This window comes from Dendropsophus ebraccatus, chromosome 5 (assembly GCF_027789765.1).
Source record: "Dendropsophus ebraccatus isolate aDenEbr1 chromosome 5, aDenEbr1.pat, whole genome shotgun sequence".
In the NCBI taxonomy this organism is placed as follows: Eukaryota; Metazoa; Chordata; class Amphibia; order Anura; family Hylidae; genus Dendropsophus; species Dendropsophus ebraccatus.
The window spans coordinates 114,141,300-114,164,520 of record NC_091458.1 but is presented as its reverse complement, the minus strand read 5'-3'; the positions used below and the strand labels follow the sequence as shown (position 1 = coordinate 114,164,520).

General features: G+C 42.1%; 1 protein-coding gene across 1 annotated transcript; it reads right to left on the bottom strand.

Annotated features, from left to right (window-relative positions):
* Positions 1–7,019: 7,019 nt before the first annotated feature.
* On the bottom strand, positions 7,020–22,676 carry MSL3 (MSL complex subunit 3). The gene is made up of 13 exons (XM_069971017.1): positions 22,457–22,676; positions 20,422–20,504; positions 18,621–18,716; positions 16,779–16,879; positions 15,500–15,588; positions 13,350–13,472; positions 13,048–13,208; positions 12,238–12,396; positions 11,889–12,151; positions 11,041–11,150; positions 9,145–9,244; positions 8,238–8,322; positions 7,020–7,460 (listed from the first exon to the last, which is right to left on the bottom strand). Exons 1-13 carry the CDS (start codon positions 22,553–22,555, stop codon positions 7,361–7,363), a joined length of 1,569 nt encoding a protein of 522 aa, XP_069827118.1. The 5' UTR covers positions 22,556–22,676; the 3' UTR covers positions 7,020–7,360.
* Between the last annotated feature and the right edge of the window lie 545 nt (positions 22,677–23,221).

Below are 23,221 nucleotides of genomic sequence, written 5' to 3'. Positions count from 1 at the left end.
GACCTGTGATCTCTGTCATGTGACATGAGGAGGCGGGGCTCACTAATACCTTCCCTCTGTATGCTGTGAGGTTTAGTCCTTCTATTATATCTCCTTCTGTAATGGCCTCTGATCTCCCATAATAACAGGCTGTTCATGCTGGGAGTTGTAGTACTCCTCTTATATCTCCTTCTGTAATGGCCTCTGATCTCCCATAATAACAGGCTGTCCATGCTGGAAGTTGTAGTTCTCATATCTCCTCCTGTAATGGCCTCTGATCTCCCATAATAACAGGCTGTCCATGCTGGGAGTTGTAGTTCTCATATCTCCTCCTGTAATGGCCTCTGATCTCCCATAATAACAGGCTGTCCATGCTGGGAGTTGTAGTTCTCATATCTCCTCCTGTAATGGCCTCTGATCTTCCATAATAACAGGCTGTCCATGCTGGGAGTTGTAGTTCTCATATCTCCTCCTGTAATGGACTCTGATCTCCCATAATAACAGGCTGTCCATGCTGGGAGTTGTAGTTCTCATATCTCCTCCTGTAATGGCCTCTGATCTCCCATAATAACAGGCTGTCCATGCTGGGAGTTGTAGTCCTATTATATCTCCTCCTGTAATGGCCTCTGATCTCCCATAATAACAGGATGGACACACTGGGAGTTGTAGTTCCCCCTGGTATACCTCATGTAATGCCTCCTGATTGTAACTCCATTCTAGCCTGCTCTATGGTGAAGGAGCTAGAATACAGACTCCAGGGGGACAACCTCCTTCTAGCACCTCCATTCTAGTCCATTCTAGCATGGATGCGCTCTCACCAACAGGCGCAGAGCGATGACATCATCACGCCTGCTGGTGGATCCACAAGGCGCACACAAGGGAGAAGAGAACCCGTCCCCCGCCCGGATTAGTGAGTATGTTTTATTTTTTTATTTTCTTGTGCTGAGGGAGAGCAGGGGGCATTACTATGGGGCAGAGCAGGGGGCATTACTATGGGGACAGAGCAGGGGGCATTTCTATGGGGACAGAGCAGGGGGCATTTCTATGGGGACAGAGGGCATTATTACTATATGGGGGGCACAGCACGGGACCTACAAACCTCCTTACTTTACTGCACATGACACCAAACAGTGGAGTTACTACTGTATGGGAGCCTATGGGTGGGAAAAAGGGAAGGAAGTTGCTGGAAAAGTGCGGAGCCTAACATGTTTGTCTGACAGGTCCCGAAGAGATGAATTGTAGCTGGAAGAAATCATCATGGAGGTCTGGGCCAGATGGAGAGGAAACTGAGAGCGATCGCCTCAGATCAAAGAAGACGTCACCTGTGAGTTACTGGATTACGTTTTTTTTTTTGGTAGGTGTGCCCCGAGGTGTGCTAGGTGTTCCCCGAGGTGTGCTATACAAAGGGGCCCGCTGAGGCTCTCTCGCCCAAGGGCCCACAAAAACCTGGAGCCGGCCCTGAGGACAACCCCCAACTTCTGAGATTTTTTGGTGTTGAAAAGTCATCTTATATGCCGGAAAATACGGTACATAAGTTTCTATAACCAGTTGATTTGAAAGAATTTTTTTTTTTGCCGGAGTAAATCTTTATGTCCCAGGCTGTCATGACACACTGAAACGATATATGTTGTGAAGGGGTTAATATTAACATTTATAATGTTGACAGCCATAGCTTCGAAATGTGGGAGCAATATGCTTTGTATTACATCCCTTTATACCATACATGTATCTGTCTCAACCCTTTCAGACTCAGTAGAATGTACAATGTGGATAACAATGACTGGGATAATTACATGGATTCTTTACAATGTCAGATACTAGCATCTGGCAGTGGGTGCAGTGTGTTAAACTGCAGTCAAATACAATGATCAGCATTGTGGGTGTCAGAGTGGCTGTATTAATTGAATTGTAACATGAGTAATTTCACAGTTCTCATTTTGAGAAATAAAAGAAATACATAACATACACTATATAAAATTATTATATTTTCAAAATAAAGAAATAAGATTAAAGCAACAAGTTGTAAGCAGCAAAAAAGGCTGGCCTGGTTGCCTTGTACACTTAGGCCTCAGCCACACAATAGTTCTTATTTTGGAAGGAGCCTGTCTAGGGGTTTCTAGGCAATGCTCCAGTAATAATGGAGTGGATACGGATGGTGCATTGGTTTGTTGTGCATTTAAAACTGACCCATTGATGTCTATTGGAGTCTCCATTTTGCAAAAACGGACCATCTACAGTAACTGAAGATACTACTTTTTGTGGATCAGTGCATAAAAAATATTTGTCTAAATACTTCCCACTTCTCTTTACCCACAGGGAAATAATAATCCTGTCCAAGTAGACTGGAAACTAAAAAAAATCACTCATCTGGCACACTTATTAGATTCTAATAAAGGATAGTTTCTATCGTGGGAGGTCTTTAGCCAAAAACATGCCATACCTCTTGATCAAAATTATCTTTTAGAACAACTATGCCGATTTATTACTAATAGAGTTAGATCTTGTGCAACCGCTGAAAAATTGGGTAGTTTTGTCCTCCTTTGTTCTAATTTTTCTCCTAATTTTTCTTTATGGCAACTATATCATATGTTCTGTAAGGTTTCTCTACATAACTCTCCTCCTTTCCTTTGCAAATGGTCTTCTGAACTACATACTGAAAATATAGAACAATAATTGTTAAATAGTATCCATTATGTTAAAGGGGTTGTCCAGTGAAATTTTTTTTCTTTCAAATCAACTGGTGATCTTCTACCTGTTGCTGACTCTTCTGCCTAAAACTCGTGTACCATATTGACTCTCCAGCTACTACCCACACCAGGACCACCAGAGTTTGGCAAGTGACTCAGTACCCTCTAGTAGTAGAAGTCCAGCTTCCATATCCTGCAGTGGATTAAAGGGCAAAAAACTAAAGGGTACTTAGACTCCATTACTAAACCTGGCACAAAGCAAAAACGGTTTGGTAGCACAGTGGCTCACACCCATTTCCCTGTTACATTGTACATGAAGAAAACATTGTGTTGCCACTTTACAAATGACTGGTTGGACTGTATGTATTTAGTTTAGAAAAAAAGACATCTGAGAGCAACCTTATAACTACATAGAAATGTATTACTATTACAGGCCAATGAAGATATCTCTCCCCAAGATCTATTTTTATAAAACAAATGTACAATATTCTGTAACAAGGAGGCATTCTATACATTTAGAGGAAGGTTTCTACATCAAATTAGACTATTCTTTTCTGAAATAGTTAAAGTGTCCCTGTCATAACTTTTAAAACCTAATAAAACAGTAGATGTGAAATGAAGTAAGTTTGCGCTATATATATATTTATATATTTTTTTTTTTAAGTTATCATGGAAAATGCAGCATTTCCTGTGTTCAGAGTCTAAACACAGGAAGTCCCGTGTTTCCCAACTGGGACACTCTGTACAGGCCAGATTTCATGTGTTTAGCCCAAGACTAAAAAGCTGCCTTGTAGGGAGGTCTTACAGGCACGTGGAGGCCACACACAACACTGAGCCTCATTTTGACTTGTTGGATCAGCCGGTAGTGTATTTTTCCACTTTAATTTCGTGTGCGACTCCAAATACAGGTCTCCTTTAGTTAATAAATTAGATTTTTGTGTGATTTTGTTGTCAGCACATAGACCTTTGATACAGAACAAAGTATTCAATGAGAATATTTCATTCACTCAGATCTATGTGTGTGTTATTTGAGTCTTTCCTTTATTTTTTTTGAGCAGTGTAAGGCTTCCTAGAGTTCCTTTAATGTTATGGCTACTTAGGGTATATTCCAGAATTTAAATAAATGCAGTTCTTTCTCACATTCTATGGCCAATCACTTCTCTATGCTAATAGTAATATTTTTTCTAAGCCAAAAAGGAAAGACTTAAGCAGATCCTTGTAGCATGTAAGGTTCTCTTTGCCCCATTTATTTTATTTATGTCATCTGTTTATGCCATGTTATGATTTGTATGTTAACCCCTTACCGCACGTACAGCGCTCCAGAATCAAAAATAAATAAATCCACCAGAATCCATATTCATTCTAACCTTCGACATGTCCTCACTTAGATTCTAATGTCTACAAAACAAAGGCAGAGTTATCACAATGATGGATAATTTAATTACGGAACAATAATGCGATTAGGAGGCTGCTATTTACCAGGAGGATGAACGGCTTTCATGTTACCACACAGGAAAAATGATACCCTGCAGATCAGGCCGTAACGGACGTCCTACTCCTTATCTATCCTTCAGGACGGATTTTAAACCCATTTGGAACCTGCCAACACTTGTCATCCATAATGTTTAACCACTTTCATCTAATTAATATAGAAGAATTTTCTCTTACAGACATTAAACTATAATGTTTCACTAACAGCTTATGTGATAGATACCTCTGGGGAACCAATTTAATAAAACAGTATTGTATGGTACATTGAAAACCAAGCTAAACCACGATAAGACAAATGTGATGAATAGTCATTGTAATACAAGATGAAGTAGTAGTACACTGATGCATAGTATATCCTGGGTCATCCATGGAAGTTACAGCAGAGATACAATAACGAGACACACAATGGTATAAAAAGAAACTGGTAGAAAAACAATATTCTATCAGGAAAATCAGGAACAATGATTGCTGTAATATGCATTGTATGAAAAAAACATTAAAAAGTCTTGGGCCCCCATATCTACATACCTCCTAAAGTGAGCAGCAGCAGGGTTATATGGGAGATAATGAAGTTTTATCCCTCGGACACACGGCAGGCAGAGGCGGGCAGGCAGTCATCTGGGCGGTTCCCCGGCGTGTGTACTCACAAATCTCTCCCTGTCAGTCATCCCCCTCAGAGCCGCCCAGATGACTACCTGCCCGCTGCGCCTCCGGGGAATAAAACTTCATTTTCTCCTGTATAAAGCTGCTGCTGCACAGGAGCTTTATACTGTGCTCCAATGAACCATATCCACCCAATTGGGCTCATTGGTTCCCTTTAAAGCAGACTCCCATAGACAATTCAAAAATGGAACCCTATTAACCTCCTCAATGGACATTACCTTAGATAAAATTTAACGCTTGTTAAATATATTCTGCTGCTTTTAAGTAGTATTAGTTGGCGACTGTATATAATTTGGGTACCATAAAGTAGTATTACGTGGTCTCTATATACCTACATTAATTTGGCCTTATGCAGTGGTAAGTGGGCAATGAGTATTTTTTAGGCACTCTTGCAGTATTATATGGTTACTGAATGGCAGTGTTACATGAGTAGTGGTGCTGTATGGATGTAATATTTAAGCACTGTATTGAAGGTTTCAGGCACTTAATAGCCGTGTGTTTTGGCACTGAAAAAGGCGCTACAGGTTCAATATGGCAAATTACATCAGCACATTGGTTCAAACTTAATGCCTGTTAAAGCTAGCCCATTGGGGCAAGTAACTTAACAGGCATTTTATTTTATTCAATCTTAGGGGCCTATTCCACGGAGCAATAATTGGCCGATATCAGCCCGATTTAGCTGATTATTGCTCCATTGAAAAGAGAGACTGATCAGCCAATGATCATCGGCTGATCGTTCATTTAGGTTCAAACCTAAAATCGGTCGCCACCCGTGCATCGCTACGTGGAATAGCGGTGCGCGGCGGCCGACCGACGATTTGAAAATATCATACTTTAGCTCACCAGGCTGCAGGTCTTCTTCTCCTGGTCCCCGGCGGCAGCATCAGCTTCGGAGCGGCCAGTCTGAGCGCTCTATCACTGACCAGCACAGCCGCGGCCAGTGATTGGCTGAGCGGTCTGTCAGTTCAGAGAGGTCGCTCCGAAGCTGATGCTGCCACACGGGACAGGGAGAAGGAGAGGTGAGGTAAAGTATGAAACAAGGACTGCAAGGACATTGGTAACGATGCCCCTGCAGCCCTCGCTAAACGACTGTCGGGCCGTGGAATAGGCCCAGTAAACGAGCGCCGATCTAGCAGATCGGCGCTCGTTTACATCGTTGATCGGGCCCTAGTCGGCCCGTGGAATACTACCCTTATTCACTAGGGCACTGCTTCTTAATTCCTGTCCTTAAGGCCCATCAAAACGTCATGTTTTGAGGATTTCCTTAGTATTTCATAGGTGATATAATTATACTCAGTGCATCAGGTATTATCATAGCTGTTCTTTGTATGGGAAATCCTCAAAACATGACCTGTTGGTGGGTCATTAGGACTGGAATAGACTAGCACTGCTCTAGAGCATGGTTTTCCACATGGAACTTTACAGTGAAGTAAACAGTCAGCACATTCCTTCATGTAAGTACACAGCAAGCACACTTTCTTGCATCAAATCTCTAGACCCACAGGGAAAACACTGGTAAAGCTCCAAGCTAGTGTTAAGCAGACTTATTGAACTGTTCAGGTTCGCAAACGCTTTCCAACCCAAATGTTCGGGATTTGATTCCCAGCCGCTGGAAAACAATACAGCCTTAGGCAAAGTCCACACAACGTAAATTTTCAATAAATAATGGCCGTTGCAACACCAGACATGTCAGTTTCGTGCGGCCTCTATTCATTGAATAGCGGCTGCACAAAACTGACAGTGCTGACAATGTAAAGTAAGGCTCTGGCTGCACTTTACATTGCTGCTATGGCGATTTGGAATGCGAGTACACCGGAATGAGCCAGAATTCAAAATCAAAAGAAGCGAAGTCCACAGTGTGAACTTCACAGACAGCTGCCGTTCTGTGACACAGACGCTCTTATATACTGTGTGAACTCGGACATACATCAATAGAAAACTAATGTACAAGAGAAAAGATGACCTGAACAAGATTTAAAAGGGCTAATACACCATAGCAAACCTGCATCAGTGTGCTCCTGCTAGTTTCTGTATTCTTGGTATACAGCGCATGAATTGCCGGGATTTTATAGAATTCAGACATGAGATATTTTACAAAAGGTCATTACTGCGAGCCAATATAGACAAGATTATTAGGGTATGTTTGAATACGATTATCTTCACTGAAGAGTTGTTTGACTAGGCAAAACACAATGAAAGTCATTTCACCAACACAAAATTTATTTAAGAAACGGCACAATTCAACGTGACAGTTCATAAAAGCAGATGGCATTTCAGAATAGTTGTGGTAATGTGACTGCTGGGAAATCCTTTGCATCCCTCAAGTTTCTTTTACGGAAAGAATTGTAGAGTGTCGAAGTGTTTAGAAGGAATATAGTAAAAGTCCTCTGTTCATCTGCTTGCTGCTTGTTCAGTACATGCTTCTCAAAGTCTTTTCACAAACTCACATCATCATTCTTAAAATATACAACAAAACTGATGAAGCATCCAAAGAGTTCACAAAACGGATGAACCAAAAATGACCAGACTGGGTGGTAATGTCAGTATATAGCACGAGGATTCTTGGTGCTATAATATGCCTCACAGGCAGCCACATATGCAGACTCTGGGAAAAAGTCTTCATGATACTCTGCAAGAAATCTGCAAAGGCAAAGTTTACACTATTAATCACTATAGTAAGAAGTGGACAGGGGCATTCTTCACATTGCCATGGAAGAGTTCACATTGCCTGGTTCCTCTAGTTTTCTGAAATAATGGGAGGCATAGAGAACTTAACCACACGTCTCCATAGTATGTCAAAATATACAGTCTGGAAAGGGGCTAATAGGAGGGGCTAATAATACAGGGAATACTGTTCCATGTCATACCCCTGAGCTTAAAGGAGAACTCAAGAGAAAATCATAATTTTCCAGGAGGCAGGGAGGAACATAAGCTCTACTTACCTCTCCCCGTGCCTTCACAGCACTGGCTTACCGCCAGGCTTCTGGATCTGCTTCTGAAGGGATGTCACGACTCGGCTGATGGATTGCCTGCTCAGCCAGTCAGTGACACCACAGAATCGTAACATCACAACCCGGGGGAAAATAAGTTAAGGTGGGAGGCCCAGGAGCCTGTGATGCGGCGCTGCAGAGGCACAGGAAGAGGTAAGTAGCGCTTGCTTATTATGTCCCCCCCCCTGCCTCCTGGAAAATTAATTAATTAATTAATTAATTAATAATTGGAGTTCTTCTTTAATATCATGACAAGTCTGCTGGATTTTACCCGATTTGGGGCTATAAGATACATTTACCTCCAAAATTTAACTTTTGTAGGTTTTCTACAGGAATAAAACAGATACTTAATGCAGTTGCCACTCTTCCTAAACTTCACTTTCAGTTAAATGTATTTAGGGTAAAGTACTGCAGGACATCCACATACCTTAGAAAAAGTTCAAAGTGCTTAACCAAAACCTTCAAGTTTTTCTCCGCAAAGAACATCTTTCCCATTATTTCTGGAAGTTTCACTAAAAAAATAAATGGGTTGGGATTTATTTAAATTTTTGTTTAGAAATCAAATGTATCTTTACCTACACACAATTTGTAATCTGCTCTTCATATTAGTGCTATGTACAAATGCAGTTTTGCAAAAAGTTTTGACTGGACCGGTCAAAAAAACAAAACAAAACACAACACAGCAGTGCGGTCCTCCCACTCGCTCTCACGATCAATACAGGTCTGAACACTCAAACCCCGGACCAATCAAGACTTTTAACATTATCCTTTCAGCTGCAATGTACTACTGCCACTACTATTAAGAATATCTTAATATAAAACAAAGAATTTAAAAGGCATCCAAAAAAACTAATATATAAAAATCTTAAATGGAAAGATCTAAAATTGCTGAAACAGCAGGAACACACTAACAGTACACAAAGCTAGAGACACATTGACTGCTGCTTGTTGTGCTTTTTAAAGAGGTACATCCTCTTTAACCTGAACCCACGGATCAATCGGCGCCGGCACGGGGCAGCCGGTGCCGCGGTTCGTTTTTCGGACCGCCGCTGGGTTCCCGTGCACGGTGCCGTTCGATCCAGCGGTACCGGCCGGTGCTGAAGCACTGGAGGTCGGCCGGCCCACCCCCAGTGGGAGAGAATTCCCTCCCCTGTATGACGTGGCTCCATTCATTCTAAGCGAGCAGAGTCATACCGGGAAGGGAAAAACGGACCGCGGCACCGGCTTCCCCGTGCTGGCGCCGATCGATCCGTGGGTTCAGGTTAAAGAGGATGTACCAGGTGGAACATCCTCTTTAAAGACACAAAGTATTCTCTCTAATAGATATCGCTTACCAAACAAACGAAGTAGATGCTGTGATCCATATATGTAGGAAGGAGGAGGTGGCTGGTCACTTTGAGGGTAATTTTCTGGCATAAGCTTCCAAGACAACACCTATAGGTTAAAGAACAATATGTTATGATATTGGAACATGCAAGGGATGTGTATCCACTTAATAAATGTCAACATTTTATGATTTTATAATAGGGATACTTTTTTGAAGACAATAAATTACACTTGTCGATGTTATATGCTTTAGAGGTGCTCAGCAGAATGTGCAGCACAAATGCTCAGGTAAGGAGGTAGAAGTCAGCTCAGTAACCAATAAAATTCTAACATGTATCCACACTAAAAACATCAGAATTGATTTTAGCTTATCCTCTATCTGAATGCAATGATCTTTTCTGTGTATTACACAGCCTAGCCTAATCCTCTCCTAGTACTCTACTGTAGAGGAGAAGGGCTTCAGTAGGTTCCCAGCCACTATTATATCAATACACCATGCTGTGAGTTAAAATGGGTCTTAAATAGGTATTCCCATCTCAACCATTTATGGATCATGCAATGAATGTATCACAAGAGGGGGTTTTGTGGGTGGTCAAAGCTGGTCGGGATGCCAGAAACCACAAAATTCACTCATTAAACTTAAAATTGTAGGTCTATGTACCACCTCATGGCTGCTAATATGATTTACATACCACCCTGTCAGCACCACTGCAGTCAATCAGCTGGTGTGAAGGTTTTTTGAATCTGCTGCCTGGTTTCAGGTATACTTGCCTTTAATCTTATATGCTAATAAGGGCTGTTGTGCTCTAGGTGTAGGAGAGATCTGTGAATTGTTCATGGCCTCTGGGGGGGCCAGATTTTTTTTTTTTTCTGGTGGTCCGAGGTGGTTAAGATGCCATTAACAACAAAATTCACTCATGGTTGGTAATAAGATTAACATACCACCCTGACTGCACCGATGTGGTAAATCAGCTGGTGTGGAGCTTTTTTGAATCTGCTGCCTGGTTCCAGTTATATTTGCCTGCAATCTGAAATGCTAATGAGAGCCTTCATGCACCGCATGAACAATTCACAGATCTCTCCCACACCTAGCTGCGGCCGTGCTGACCTCCAGAGCACAACGGCCCTTATTAGCATATAAGATTAAAGGCAAGTATACCTGAAACCAGGCAGCAGATTCAAAAAACCTTCACACCAGCTGATTGCCTGCAGTGGTGCTGACAGGGTGGTATGTAAATCGTATTGGCAGCCATGAGGTGGTACATAGACTACACTTTTAAGTTTATTGAGTGAATTTTGTGGTTTCTGGCATCCCGACCAGCTCTGACCACCCACAAAACCCCCTCTTGCACCCCGGAGGCCCACATTTTCAAGGTAGGTTTGGGTCTCATAGGTGTGATACATTCATTGCATGATCCATAAATGGTTGAGATGGGAATACCTATTTTAAGACCCATTTTAACGCACAGCATGGTGTATTGATATAATAGTGGCTGGGAACCTACTTAAGCCCTTAGAAACTTTGTAATTGGGTTTATTAGGCAAATATGCCATTATCTGCATTCAAAAAGACTTTTCCCAGCCATCCCCCCCCTCCCTGATAATGAGCAGTAAATGAGAGAGGGGGGGGGGGGGGCTGGGAAAAGTCTTTTTGAATGCAGATAATGGCATATTTGCCTAATAAACCCAATTTCAAAGTTTCTTACAATCCCTATTAATTAATGGACTATTAATTTCTGCAAAAAAAAATTTAAACAAGTGACACTTTAAGGGTGCTCTTACACACAGCACTACCAGCCCCAGCTGGCTTTTTTGATGCAGAATTGCATGAACCGGACTTTCTGCTTTAAATAGTGGCAAGTCCAGGTGCAGACTACAAAATTCAGTGAATCTCAAGTGATTACCTCATTAAGTTCATTGTTTCGACGACCTTCAAGTCCAGAAAACACAGAACTTCCCTCCTTGCTAGGAGTTAAAGTAATTGGTGATGATGAGCCACTATGAACAGGTGTTTCTAAAAAGTAGTAAAAAAAAAAAAAAAATCTATAAAATATTTCAATATAAAACAAGCTACAAAAATTTAAAGAGGTTATTTGGGATTTTATAATTCACACCCATCAATCTGAGATCGGCAGGGGTGCTTGCACGTCATTTTCATTGTACTTTTAATAGCATAGGTGCAAGGAATGAATGAAGGAATGAATAAACAAGGCTGCAGTACCTTGCACCAATGCAACTAAAAAGTATAGCAAACTAGGTACAAGAACTGGTAAACATTAAAGGAAATACAGAGCTTAAAGTGTCCCTTCACAGAGCTGGTCGGCACTGGGGATGGGAGTTTGACCCAAATTAATATAATATTGATTGCTTATCTGGAGGATAGGCCATCAATTTTAAAATCCCAGGTAATCAATTTTATAGTAAAACCTTGGCCAAATTTTCATTATTTGTAAGAGAGTTACCAGCATCCTATTGACTTGCATTATGTGGCCACCGCCTCACGTGACCGGCCACGAGAGGACCAGAAACATTTGGTAAGTGGAACTACGTTGTCTAAACAAAACAAACTGACTGAAGATGCAGAGATTTTACTGTACATTTTCTGTAGTAGGAAAGGGTTTCTCACTTACATCCCATGTGGGTTACATAACTTCTTATATAGATTATTTGGGTGGTAGGAATATATAGGGTATATTTTATCAAAATGAAGGGAAAATGCCTATGGCTAGCTTTAGCACAGGAGAACACCTACTCTTATCCAAGTGAAGAAACAGCTTTGGCATTGAAGTTGGCGTCTCCGGATGCCGTCGCTTGGGCTGTGGAGAAGCACTGCTCTCTGACATTCTATCACAGCTTGTGCTATGCCGCGTCGAGCGCCTCAAGGACTGTAAGATGTCCGGCTCTGTTCTCCGTCTCTTTGGAGTTGTGGACTCTCCGGTGGTGGGCTGACTGTCTGTTGACTGCGGAGTTGGTGGGTTTAAAAGTGGTGGACTTGGTGAGACTTCCTCTTGGTTTCTTAAAAGAAAAATAATACGTTTTGGACTCTTTTCTATTTCTTTTTATAAAAGGAAAGCATGAATTAAGACAAAATATATACATACCTGTTTCCAACACATGTAACTTCTTTAATAGGAAGAAAAAATTTTGACGAGATCACCTTCTTATATTGTGCTTGCTCATAAGGGTAGAGAAGAATCAATGGCAAAGTGAAGTCAAATGTAATTCTCAAGCCATCCACCATTTCTTTGCACAGTTCCACACTTAAAAAAAAAAAATAAAAAAAATAGTTTTAAGTAGTTTCCTAGAGAAATGCACACTCACCTCTCCTCACATTGACATTACAAGGAGTTAGATAAAACAGAGGAGCCCTGCAGGCTACGCTGCTTACACAACACGTGCGATCATTGACAATCCCTAAGACTGTCACTATAAGGGTATATTCAAACTGAGCAAATGGTGGAATTCTGCGGCGGAGTCACTTCTTTAGTGGAGAGTCACGGCAGCGGAGGAGAGCGCACTCTCCCATAGACGGGCAGACGGACACTGAGCACGGCGGGATTCTGCTGTATTTGCTCAGTGTGAACATACCCCAAGTTGCATAAGACAGTGGCTTGGCTGTTTTGGGCTTCCTTACCACCTCTGCGACATACAGGCCAAACGTGACCAGAAAATCTCTACCTGAATAGGAATCCATTTTTAATACAAACTGCATTTTAAACCACATGCCTTTCTTTAGTGTCACAAGTGACTTTTTCTGTCAATGTAAAAATGACAACTAAAAAAAATTTCAGGAAAGATTCCTTAAAACACACAAAAAAGCAAATGTGGCTGCAGAAAAACTGCATGTACTGATGGATAGTACTGTGAGGGTCTCTGTCTTAACAAGTCAGTATACATATTGTACATCTTACTTTTTCTCCGGTGGAACATAGTGCAGATTCATGTTGACATTCGACGTGGTCTGGTGATGCCTAATTCTCTCATTTGCTGAAAATGCTGCATTTATTGCAAAGTGTTTCACATATGACTCAAGAATAGTGATGATGTTGGTCTGACAAGGCAGTTTCACAAGCTGAAAAGAAAGTGCAAGATTAGTGGTCATTGAAGCTATTTACGTAACTGGTAAGCGTATATAGAGATCTTGTAGACACGTAAACAATACTATGGGCTTCAGTATCTAAGCTGCAAAATAGAAAGAAGAGGATTAATGTACCCGCTTGCGTTTGTTTATGTAATAGCAATCCTCTTCAAGTTTCTTTTTCAGAATTTCAGGTATTTCTATTACAATGCTCTTTTCATCCATGTCCCGTTTTGAGAGAATCTCTTGCTCTTCTTTCTACAAGCAATGCAAATAAATAAGAATTACCTACGTTGTATTAAAAATAAAAAACAAAAATATACTGAAGTGTACCTATAAGTTCGGGACCGTGGCATGATACACTGTAAATATCATATCCTGCAGGTGTGCGGTCCTCCTGTGCTTTAGGCCACATTCACACATTCTGTGTTCTGCCCAGGCAGCATCTGTGATAAGATGCTGAGAGCGGGGGAACTGTGGGAATATGTCATTACAGCGCGGCGCATAATTATAAAGTTCTTCTGCTCTCAGCATCATATCACAGATGCTGCCCGGGAAGGGGGGTGGAGGAATACGGTACAGGCATTCCATGGAACGTGTAAATGCGGCCTTAGTGTATTACTATGTAGTCAAAGGAGCTTCCGGGAGCTCCATACCCTACTCGCATCATAAGAGGACCACCCACCAGCAGGATTTTTTCAGTGTATCCTGCCACTGTCTCGAAGTGATAGGTACACTTTTAAAGTTAGGATATGTTCCTACACATAAATGGGACTACATTTAGGGTGTGTGTGGTATACTGTCAGAATATGCCCCTGCATACCTAAACCACAGCCATTACACTAGTGATTGTTATTTCATGTGACTTCAAAGCGCAGGCCATCTAAGCTGTGAAAAAATTGCTATACAGTATGGGTATTATAGGGGTCTTCCTACTTCATAGAGGAGAAATAGGCCACAGACCACCTTCTTGAGCCAAAGTGGAAAGCCACAATCACGTAATAAAGTAACAGTATGGCTAAACATAGTCAACTACATTCAATCCATAGGAATGCAGAATATCCCTGGTTACCCAGAAGCGATTTTTTTCCTCATCTCTGGGTAACTTTTCCTTCCTTACTCTAAATATAGAAATTAGAACACATCTAGATTATGATCCATCTCTAACATCTAGTACACGACCTTGCAATATTTCATTTAAGGGTGGGTTCAGATGTACCAGAATAGCAGCTGATTTCATGCTGCGAGTTCGCAGTGAAATCTGCTGCGATTCCTGGTACTGTCAGTTTGTATGGGCTTACATACCAGCAGATTTTTCATTCCGCTGTGAGCATGTAAACCCCATCCCCCTTAACCAGCAGCAGCCTGGTAAATACTTTACCTATCCGCACTCCAGACTGCTTCTGTGGCTCCCGGCTTCCTGATGTCCTGCTCAGCCAATCAGTGGCTGCAGTGAGACAACACACTGATTGGCTGAGTGGAATTTCAGGGGCCAGGGAGCCACAGAAGCAGGCTGGATCGTGAACGGGTAAGCGGCGGGTAAGTTAACCCATACAGACAGACAGTACCGTGAATCGCAGAGGATTTTGCTTCAAACTCGAAGTGTCAAATCCGCTGCGATTCCGCTACATGTGAACCCAAATTAATGGGGTATTCCTATCTCAACTAATATAGTTATTCTCATATGACACATCAAGTTATATATTTTCCAAAATATATTCATTTAGCAAACTTGCTTCCATCGCCCGATATGCTTGCGCTTTCCCTCTCATTGTTGTCTGGGTTACAAACAACCACTCTGCTCTAAAAACATTCGTGTGACCAGCCAGACCACTGTCTTTAAAGCAACAAGCTGTACCCTAGACAACAAGATGACAATGGTATGGAAAGAACATCCATCTCAGGAGGAGGGGCAAGTTTGCTAAGCGATTGTATTTGGAAAAATATTCAACCTGATGTGCCATATAAGTTGCCCTGTCTAACTTGGACTGTGTGCCTGTAACGCCACCATCCAGGAAGCCAAGCACAGCACTACATGCTGCTGACCGACAGCTGTCTACCAATAGGAAGAACATCAAACCAGTGGTTGAAGGAAGAGGCAACTCATTCATATAAAACATGCCCATAATAGAGAAAATTACTTCAACGCATTTGTTCGATATCAGAGGAATGACTGCATTACATTATAAAAGTAATACACGGTTATAAGGCATATTCTCTGCCGCACTCAGCTATGTCTTCAGATGAGACAACCCTTTGCACAACTTTTAATATCTCAAATTTACCATTTCTGCCTTTTCTTCAAAGTCACTTTCTTCACTTTTTAATTCTTCATCCGTTCCTTCGTCACTGTCCTCTGATGAACTGCTCAGTGCTATGGGATAAATACAGTGAACTGGTTACCTCAAATGTTTGGCTTATACATACTTTTATCTTCTAACGCTGCATAACAGAACATAAACATTTAGATCTCCACACTCATGAAATTGTTTACTTGTAACATAAACACTTGCACAAAAATAGGACATGCACGTGAAGAACCCTACACAGATTATAAATTTACCCCAAAACACACCGAAAAACGCAAAAGATAAATATTACAGATGCTCTATCATTTGCTTATTAAATCGCTATTTCATCCAGTATAACATAGCCTACATTCCTGGTATACTTCAAAGGGATTTTTGCTACTATGGACATTTATCCCCTTACCACAGATAAGCGGATAACTATTCATGGGGGTTATTAACCCCCCCCCTTATTTCTAAAACAGTACTCACACAGACAATACACTCACACTGCCACACAGACAATAAGTGGCGCAGCCGGTGAGTATGCATTCTGCCATGCTATTGAGACTTACCCTGTGGATAGTGATTGTTAGAGGAGTTCAGTCCGTGATATACAGTAAGCTTAAAGGGATTATCCAGTGCTACAAAAACATGGCCACTTTCTTTCAGAGACAACATGACTCGTCTCCAGTTCAGGTGTGGTTTGCATTTAAGCTTTATTCACTTCAATGGAACTGAGCAGCAAAACCCAGCCCAAGCCGGAGTGGGGCTGTTTTTGAAAGGAAGTGCCCATGTTTTTGTAGCGCTGGATAACCCCTTTAAGGATGATATTTCATGGATGTGTGAACACAGCCTAAACCCACACTTTGGATAGGAAGAGACTTTTGGCCCCAGTTCTTCACCATGATCATACCAGCAATTTCAGCAACACTGAATGGCCACGAAGAGAGGCAAGGGTGCCCGGTGTCAAATGCATGCAAGGGCCATAAAGTGAAGGCACAGCCTAAGGTCCATTTACATACACTGTATTGCAGCAGATTTCACAGTGAAATATACTGTGAAAGCGATTACTATTAGAGTCTATTATAACACTCTATTCTCTCACCAGATTTTTAATCCACTGCAGAAATATAGTGGCATAGCCTGATAAAACTTAGATATTTAGCTGCTGGAGGACCTAAAAAAAAAAAAACCTACATATGAAAGTTCCAGATCTAGAGCTCCCTCAAATATAATGAATGGCCAATGTGCCTTTCTGAAACAGCGCACTTACAGTGTTCATCGTTGTCTCCTTTTTCATTAGCTGGAAGACTTCTTAGAACAGAGTCGACCCCAGGCAACCGGCACCGTCTCTTCTTCCTTCCTTTTCTCCTCCTAAAAGAAAAGTAGTAAGTGAGTTTATTTTGCATATCCCTCATATACCTGTAACACGTCATAAATATTTGGTATAGCACCAACAAATGCAGTCACAAATAAAGCAGCAAGCTTCCTACATGAACAGTACAGTGCAGTTATTGTTAGTGGAGACAGATCACTTAGGCTCGGTTGACACTGTGTTAACGCAGTGCATCCTAGGAATAAGTGACTTTGCATCAAAAATGTAAAATGCAGCATATTGGATATTCCTAGGCTGTACTGCGTTATTGCAGTGTAGACCCAGTCCTGCTGGGTAATGATAGTAGGTTACAGGTCGTCTGGTACGCTGACAAGTTCTGCCTTTGTCTAGATTACACGTTTCATAGCAGATCATCTTTCGCTATCACTGAAAACATGTAGATCTAAAAAATAATAAACTTTATTGGATATGCATTAAAAACGTGGTCCACAATAAGTCATAAATACAAATTATTCAATAAATCCCAACCAATATTAAAGCAATAATTCATTAAAGCAATAATTCATACTGTGTATCACTGGTCGTGAGATGACACTTCTTACCCCTATCAACAAATGTACATATCTTACATAAAATCGGGTGGCCCCTATCTGCCACCTCAGTCAAACCTCAGATCATCTTTCCAAACGTAGGTTTTTACATGCTACATGACAGGATCATCTTTGACATTATTCATCCAATTTATGCCCATATATATTTGGTCCTTCTTAATGTTTAGTGTACGGCTACAGAGCTTTATAAATAAGTGCATAAAGGCAGCATGCACCACTTCTATCTATACTGCAGATGTACACATGGTTACAATACAGATGCATCTGTTTCATAAAGAAGCAAGCTAAAACTTTCTGTTCCCTGCAGAGACATCATCACGTGTCTCGACGTCAGTAAACTAGCCAGACCTTCCTCCAGGAAGGAACAACCAAGCCAAGGAATGTCTCCAATTAAGGAAACCACCTAAGCAAGGTATCCATCCACAGACAGCTGTTTCTGGATTTTTGCCCCTCATCAGTGTGGAGTAGGTTTCTGGCTAGTGGGAGCAAGGACTATTAAGTGCATGCAAATTGACCTCAGGGAGATCAACCAAAACACCGCAGAGACACCATCACGTGTCTCAACGTTGGTGTATTCTAAAACATTGTAGTCTAGAATACACTGACGTTGAGACATGTGATGGTGTCTATGCGGTGTTTTGGTTGATCTCCCTGAGGTCAATCAGCGTCCTTTTGCAAACACTTTCTGTTCCAACCTAGAAGACTATACATTAATATGATGACTATGAATGACTGTTCACATTAGCACCAAGGTTTGACAAATTCTGGCAACTCCCCAATGACATTTAAACAGGATCCATCAGGTTTCCCTCTTAGTGCTACAATCTGCACTACTGTTAGTATATATAATATAAGTGACATAACATGTACATAAGAATACACATGGAAAATAATGACATTTAGATGTCATGTATTCAGGTGATACAACCATACCATAGACCTGTACGCTGACATACACACACGAAATAGGTTTGTAGCATATAGGGAGACCATGTTTAACTAAAAATCAAGGGGCTACATTAACAAACAGTATTTATTTTTCCTTTTAATTTTTTTTAGATAGATACACACACATACAACACAGGATTAAAGGACATGAAAGAAAGGAGAAAAATATGGGGTATGTAAATGTAGCAACAGCAAGTGTCTACCTAGAGAGGTTCCTTACATGCGGGCCACGGCTTTCCTCGCCAGTTTTCTTTGCAAACGCCTGTTTTCGTCAGTATCACGGAGAACATGGTCTTCTGCTGCCCATCTATCCCAGCTGAAATTTATAAGAAAGAAAGGACATACATAACAGTTACACAATAATGTTTTAAGTGGCAAGACATGACCAAAAAATGTCACTGTCGTTTGTAAAAACTTTTGACATGTGAAAGGTTTTGATCAGTCCAGGTCTGAGTGTTCAGACCCATACCGATCAGGAAAACAAGCTGGGAGAAGACCGCACTAAGCGCGATCCTCTCCTGACAGTTTCATGTGGTCAGTTGGGCTCTGACTGATGGCCTATGTAAGTCTATTGGGCCTGATTGATGTGACAGAGCTGGGAAAGGACCGCGTTTGGCATTGTCATCTCCCGGCAAGTTTTTTTTTTTTTTTACAAAAGACAGGTACACTTTAGAAATTTGTTAGAAACAGAAAATAAAACAGTGACACTAAACCAACAAACAGATAACTGACTGGTAATTTTGCGCTGGGAACAAATATGGTTCCAATTGTGATTCTAAAAGTTAAGAAATGTATTTATTTCTGGAAAAGCATGTGTGGCCTCCTGATCCAATAACAGTTAGAGATGAGGGAACTGATCAGACACAAGTTAAATTTATTTAATATTTACTAAATATTTGGCAAATCCAAAACTTGCAATTCAATTTGGCCTTAAAATGACCCATTATGCTTGTAGCCCTATACAGCCGCATGGATCTACCATCATGTTTCATACTGCTCTGCTGCAGCTGTTACCAGGCCTACATCTCCCATGCTGTCCACCATCTTCCATACTCCTGCCATTACCACACCTACTACTACTCCAGGTGCAACAACCACAACCACACAAGTGCAAAAGAAAAAAGGCCAGACTAGCACGCTTAAAGGGGTTATCCAGCGGTACAAAAACATGGCCACTTTTTCCCCCTACTCTTGTCTCCAGTTCAGGTGTGGTTTACAATTAAAGTGACTGTACCACCAGGCCCAGGCTGAAGCACTGGAGGCGGGCCGACCCACCATCAGTGGGAGGAAACCCTAGCCCCTCTATGATAGAGTTCCATTAAGTCTAATGGAGTCACGTCATGGAGGGGCTGAAGTTTCTTCCCACTAAGGGTGGGTCGGCCCGCCTCCAGTGCTTCAGCCTGGGCCTGGTGGTACAGTCACTTTAAGCTCCATTTACTTCAATGGAACTGAGTTCCAAACCCCAAGCAATCTGGAGACAAGAGGGGGAAAAGTGGCCATGGTTTTGTAGTGCTGGATAACCCCTTTAAGCGAAAGGCCAAGCACACGCATGTGCCTGATCCAAGAGTAAACCAATCCCCCCACCCTTGATAGCAGCAGACGTCATAGGATCTAGAGCAGAGCACTAAAGGCCATATACATAAGACAAAAGCCACCCAGGGCCAACGTTTTTGGCAGGATTGGCCACCAGTTATATGTATATAGTCCACTGAGCTTTCTGCTGATGGCAGCTGTTGAGTAACAGAAAGATCTGCTCAATGCACCAATCCTTTGTTGGTGCTTCAGTTAAGCTATATATTTACTAGATGTATCTGAGTAGCATTACTTTTTATTGTGGCATAATGTTTAAGCACCTGTCTACATCCACAATAGTAATGGAGAAGCAGAACTACTTGTTCAGGACACCTTTCCCCCTCACCTTACTACAGCCGGCATTGTTTTCCACCTTAACTTACCATATAAAGCTAATGTTCTGATAGCAGCAATAGATTAAAAAAAAAAAAAGACTTCATATTACTTACCTTCTATTCCAACCATTAAAATGGATCAGATACTCTGGATTCTTTCGACCTTTGTCATCTTTGCTGACAACAATATCAACAACCTAAAACAGGCGAGAAAACCGTGAGCAAGAATGAGAAGACAAGTGCAGCAAATAAAAAACAAAATCCCATTTGTTTTAATAAACTGCAATATATGTACAGTAACCTCCACTGTGCACAGCCCCTGCTGGCAGCACTAACTCAACCCTAGAAGGAGAAAAACATCAGGGGCAAAGCTAAAAGGGGTTATCCAGCGCTACAAAAACATGGCCACTTTTCCCCCTACTGTCGTCTCCAGTTCAGATGCAGTTTGCAATTGAACATCAATGGAACTGAGTTTCAAAACCCCACCCAAACTGGAGACAACAGTAGGATGTTTTCATAGCGCTGTATAACCCCTTAAACTCCATCTTGAAGCCACTGCCACAAATAAGCAGTCTTCACCTCACTGGTCATCCACCACTGCACCTCCAACTCTTACCAGGCCCTCACTAATCTTGACTTCCTGTGTGCAGCTCTACACAGGAAGTGCCCTATCAACCAATCATTAGCTAAGGCGGGGCTCTGCTTCAGTCACTGATTGGCTATGCCGGCATTCCCTTTTATTTCCTGTGTGTGGAGCTTTAACTAGGTCAGGCAAACACTGGAACAGTAATGGAGGGGAACCAGTGAGGTGAGTGCTCATTTTATTTATTTTTTAAACACAGTCAACACCTTTTTATGAAAAATAATTACATAGATAGTTGGTCAGTCCCACTAAAATTATGGTTTCAGCCAACTTTTCTCTAATGTGTACATGGACATTGATGTTATCAAGATAAAAATAAAGCCCATTAACGCCAGGGATAGGGAACCTTTGGCCCTCCGACTGATGTAAAACTACAATTCCCATCATTCCTGGGAAGTTAAAGCTTCGGCTGCCCAGGCATGATGAAAATTGTAGTTTTGCAACAGCCGAAGGTTCTTCATCCTTGGCAAGTGAAAAGCATTCCCATTTTATTGTTTTGCAATGAGAACAGTTGCTAGATGGTGGCATAAGCAGATTAATCCTCACGGTGTGTAACACCTACAGCCTCACCCTCCTATTACCATAGACCAGGGCTTCTCCATTCCAGTCCTCAGGCCTCACCAACAGGTCATGTTTGGAGGTTATCCCATACAAAGAACAGCTGTGAGAATACCTGATGGACTGAGTATAATTATATCACCTGTGAAATGCTAATAAATCCTCAAAACATGACCTGTTGGTGAGGCCTGAAATTGAGAAGCACTGCCATAGACAACACATATGACTGGCGGTATGTCTATAATATACACACAGGGACGGTACAGCAACATATGGATCTGCTGCTAAGAGAGATTCCCACCAACAGAAGCAAATGGGTCTAGCAGAGAAATCCTCTGTAATATGGAATCCGATGGAACGTGCCATGACTTTCTTTTCTGTGGGATATGTATGGAATGAACATAGGAAGTCTTTGGCGTACGGCGGCCATGGATTGTGTGCTGTGGTTCTGTATGACTGCCCACATACCTGGCAGGTGGGTCATACTATGTGGGCATGCCGCAGGGGGCTGATGTGTATGGCCAGGTGTAGGGATAGCATACAGCTAGAGGCCACATGTATACATAACAGCTGGCCATGTATACATAGCTTTTATATTGGAGTGTAAACAGTAAGTCAGGTGACCACGACAGCCAATCAGATCGCTTCTAATCTCCTAGTGTACAGTCTACAATAAATGAATGAATTAGTAAACTGGAATCTGATTGGTCTGCTATACTAGGAGGACGCTTCTGGTCCCGCATACAGGGTTGTACAGGACAATACACACAGTGCGGTAATCCTCCCATACAGAGCGTTTAATGTAACACAGCAGCCTCACACGCACTCCTGCCGCACGGCGATCGGTGACTGATGGCAGCCCATGCAGGGGATGGTGCCCGCCGCCACTCTCACAGTATAGGGGGATGCCCGCTTCCCGCACACCGCTCCCCTCCGCATTACGCGCACCTTGGCATCGTACAACACTTTCGCCTTGGTCGGGTCTGGTTCAAAGCAGAGAACTTTCTCCCCTTTTTGGAACTTAAATTTCATTCCCCGCGAGTTCATTTGTTCATCATGGCGAAAAGCAGGAAGCGAAACTCCCGCAGCGGCCTGGGCGCTGCACAGAGCACAGGGGGAGAGGACGACACCGCCATTCGGGGAAACACAAGCCACGCCTCCACAAGCGCAGAGGTCCAATCACAAAGGCGCTTCTGGATAGTAGTGGAAATGTGACCAATTAGATGTCAGTGAAGGCGGGGCTATATCAGCAATTACCAATCGCATTGAGGGGCGAGTCCGCTAGGAGGTGCTGCGTCATGATCACTTGATCTCTAAGCTTTTCATAAATATTATTGCGCGAGGTTTCTTGCGGCGCATGCGCAGTTGTTATAGCTGCGCTCTTAGATGGCAGGCGAGAGGAGTCTCTGATAATGTCCCTCGCGTTTGGCTTTGTATGCAGAAAACAGTAAAGGGTTAATTGATATGGCTCTCCTTTTAGAATACTGTTTCCTGTGCATTACCAATGCAGATACACCCCTTCACTGCCATATATGTACAATGACCTGAGCTGGTATTCTCCAAGTTGTATGTACAGCTAATAGCACCCTAGGCACAGGATAGAGGAAAAGTAGGAGATGGCGGGGTGCGACCCCTGAACCCTCGGCAATCCCCGTATCGGACTGCGCCGTACTCGCCTCTATCGCCACTCCATAGGAATGAATGGAGCTGCGG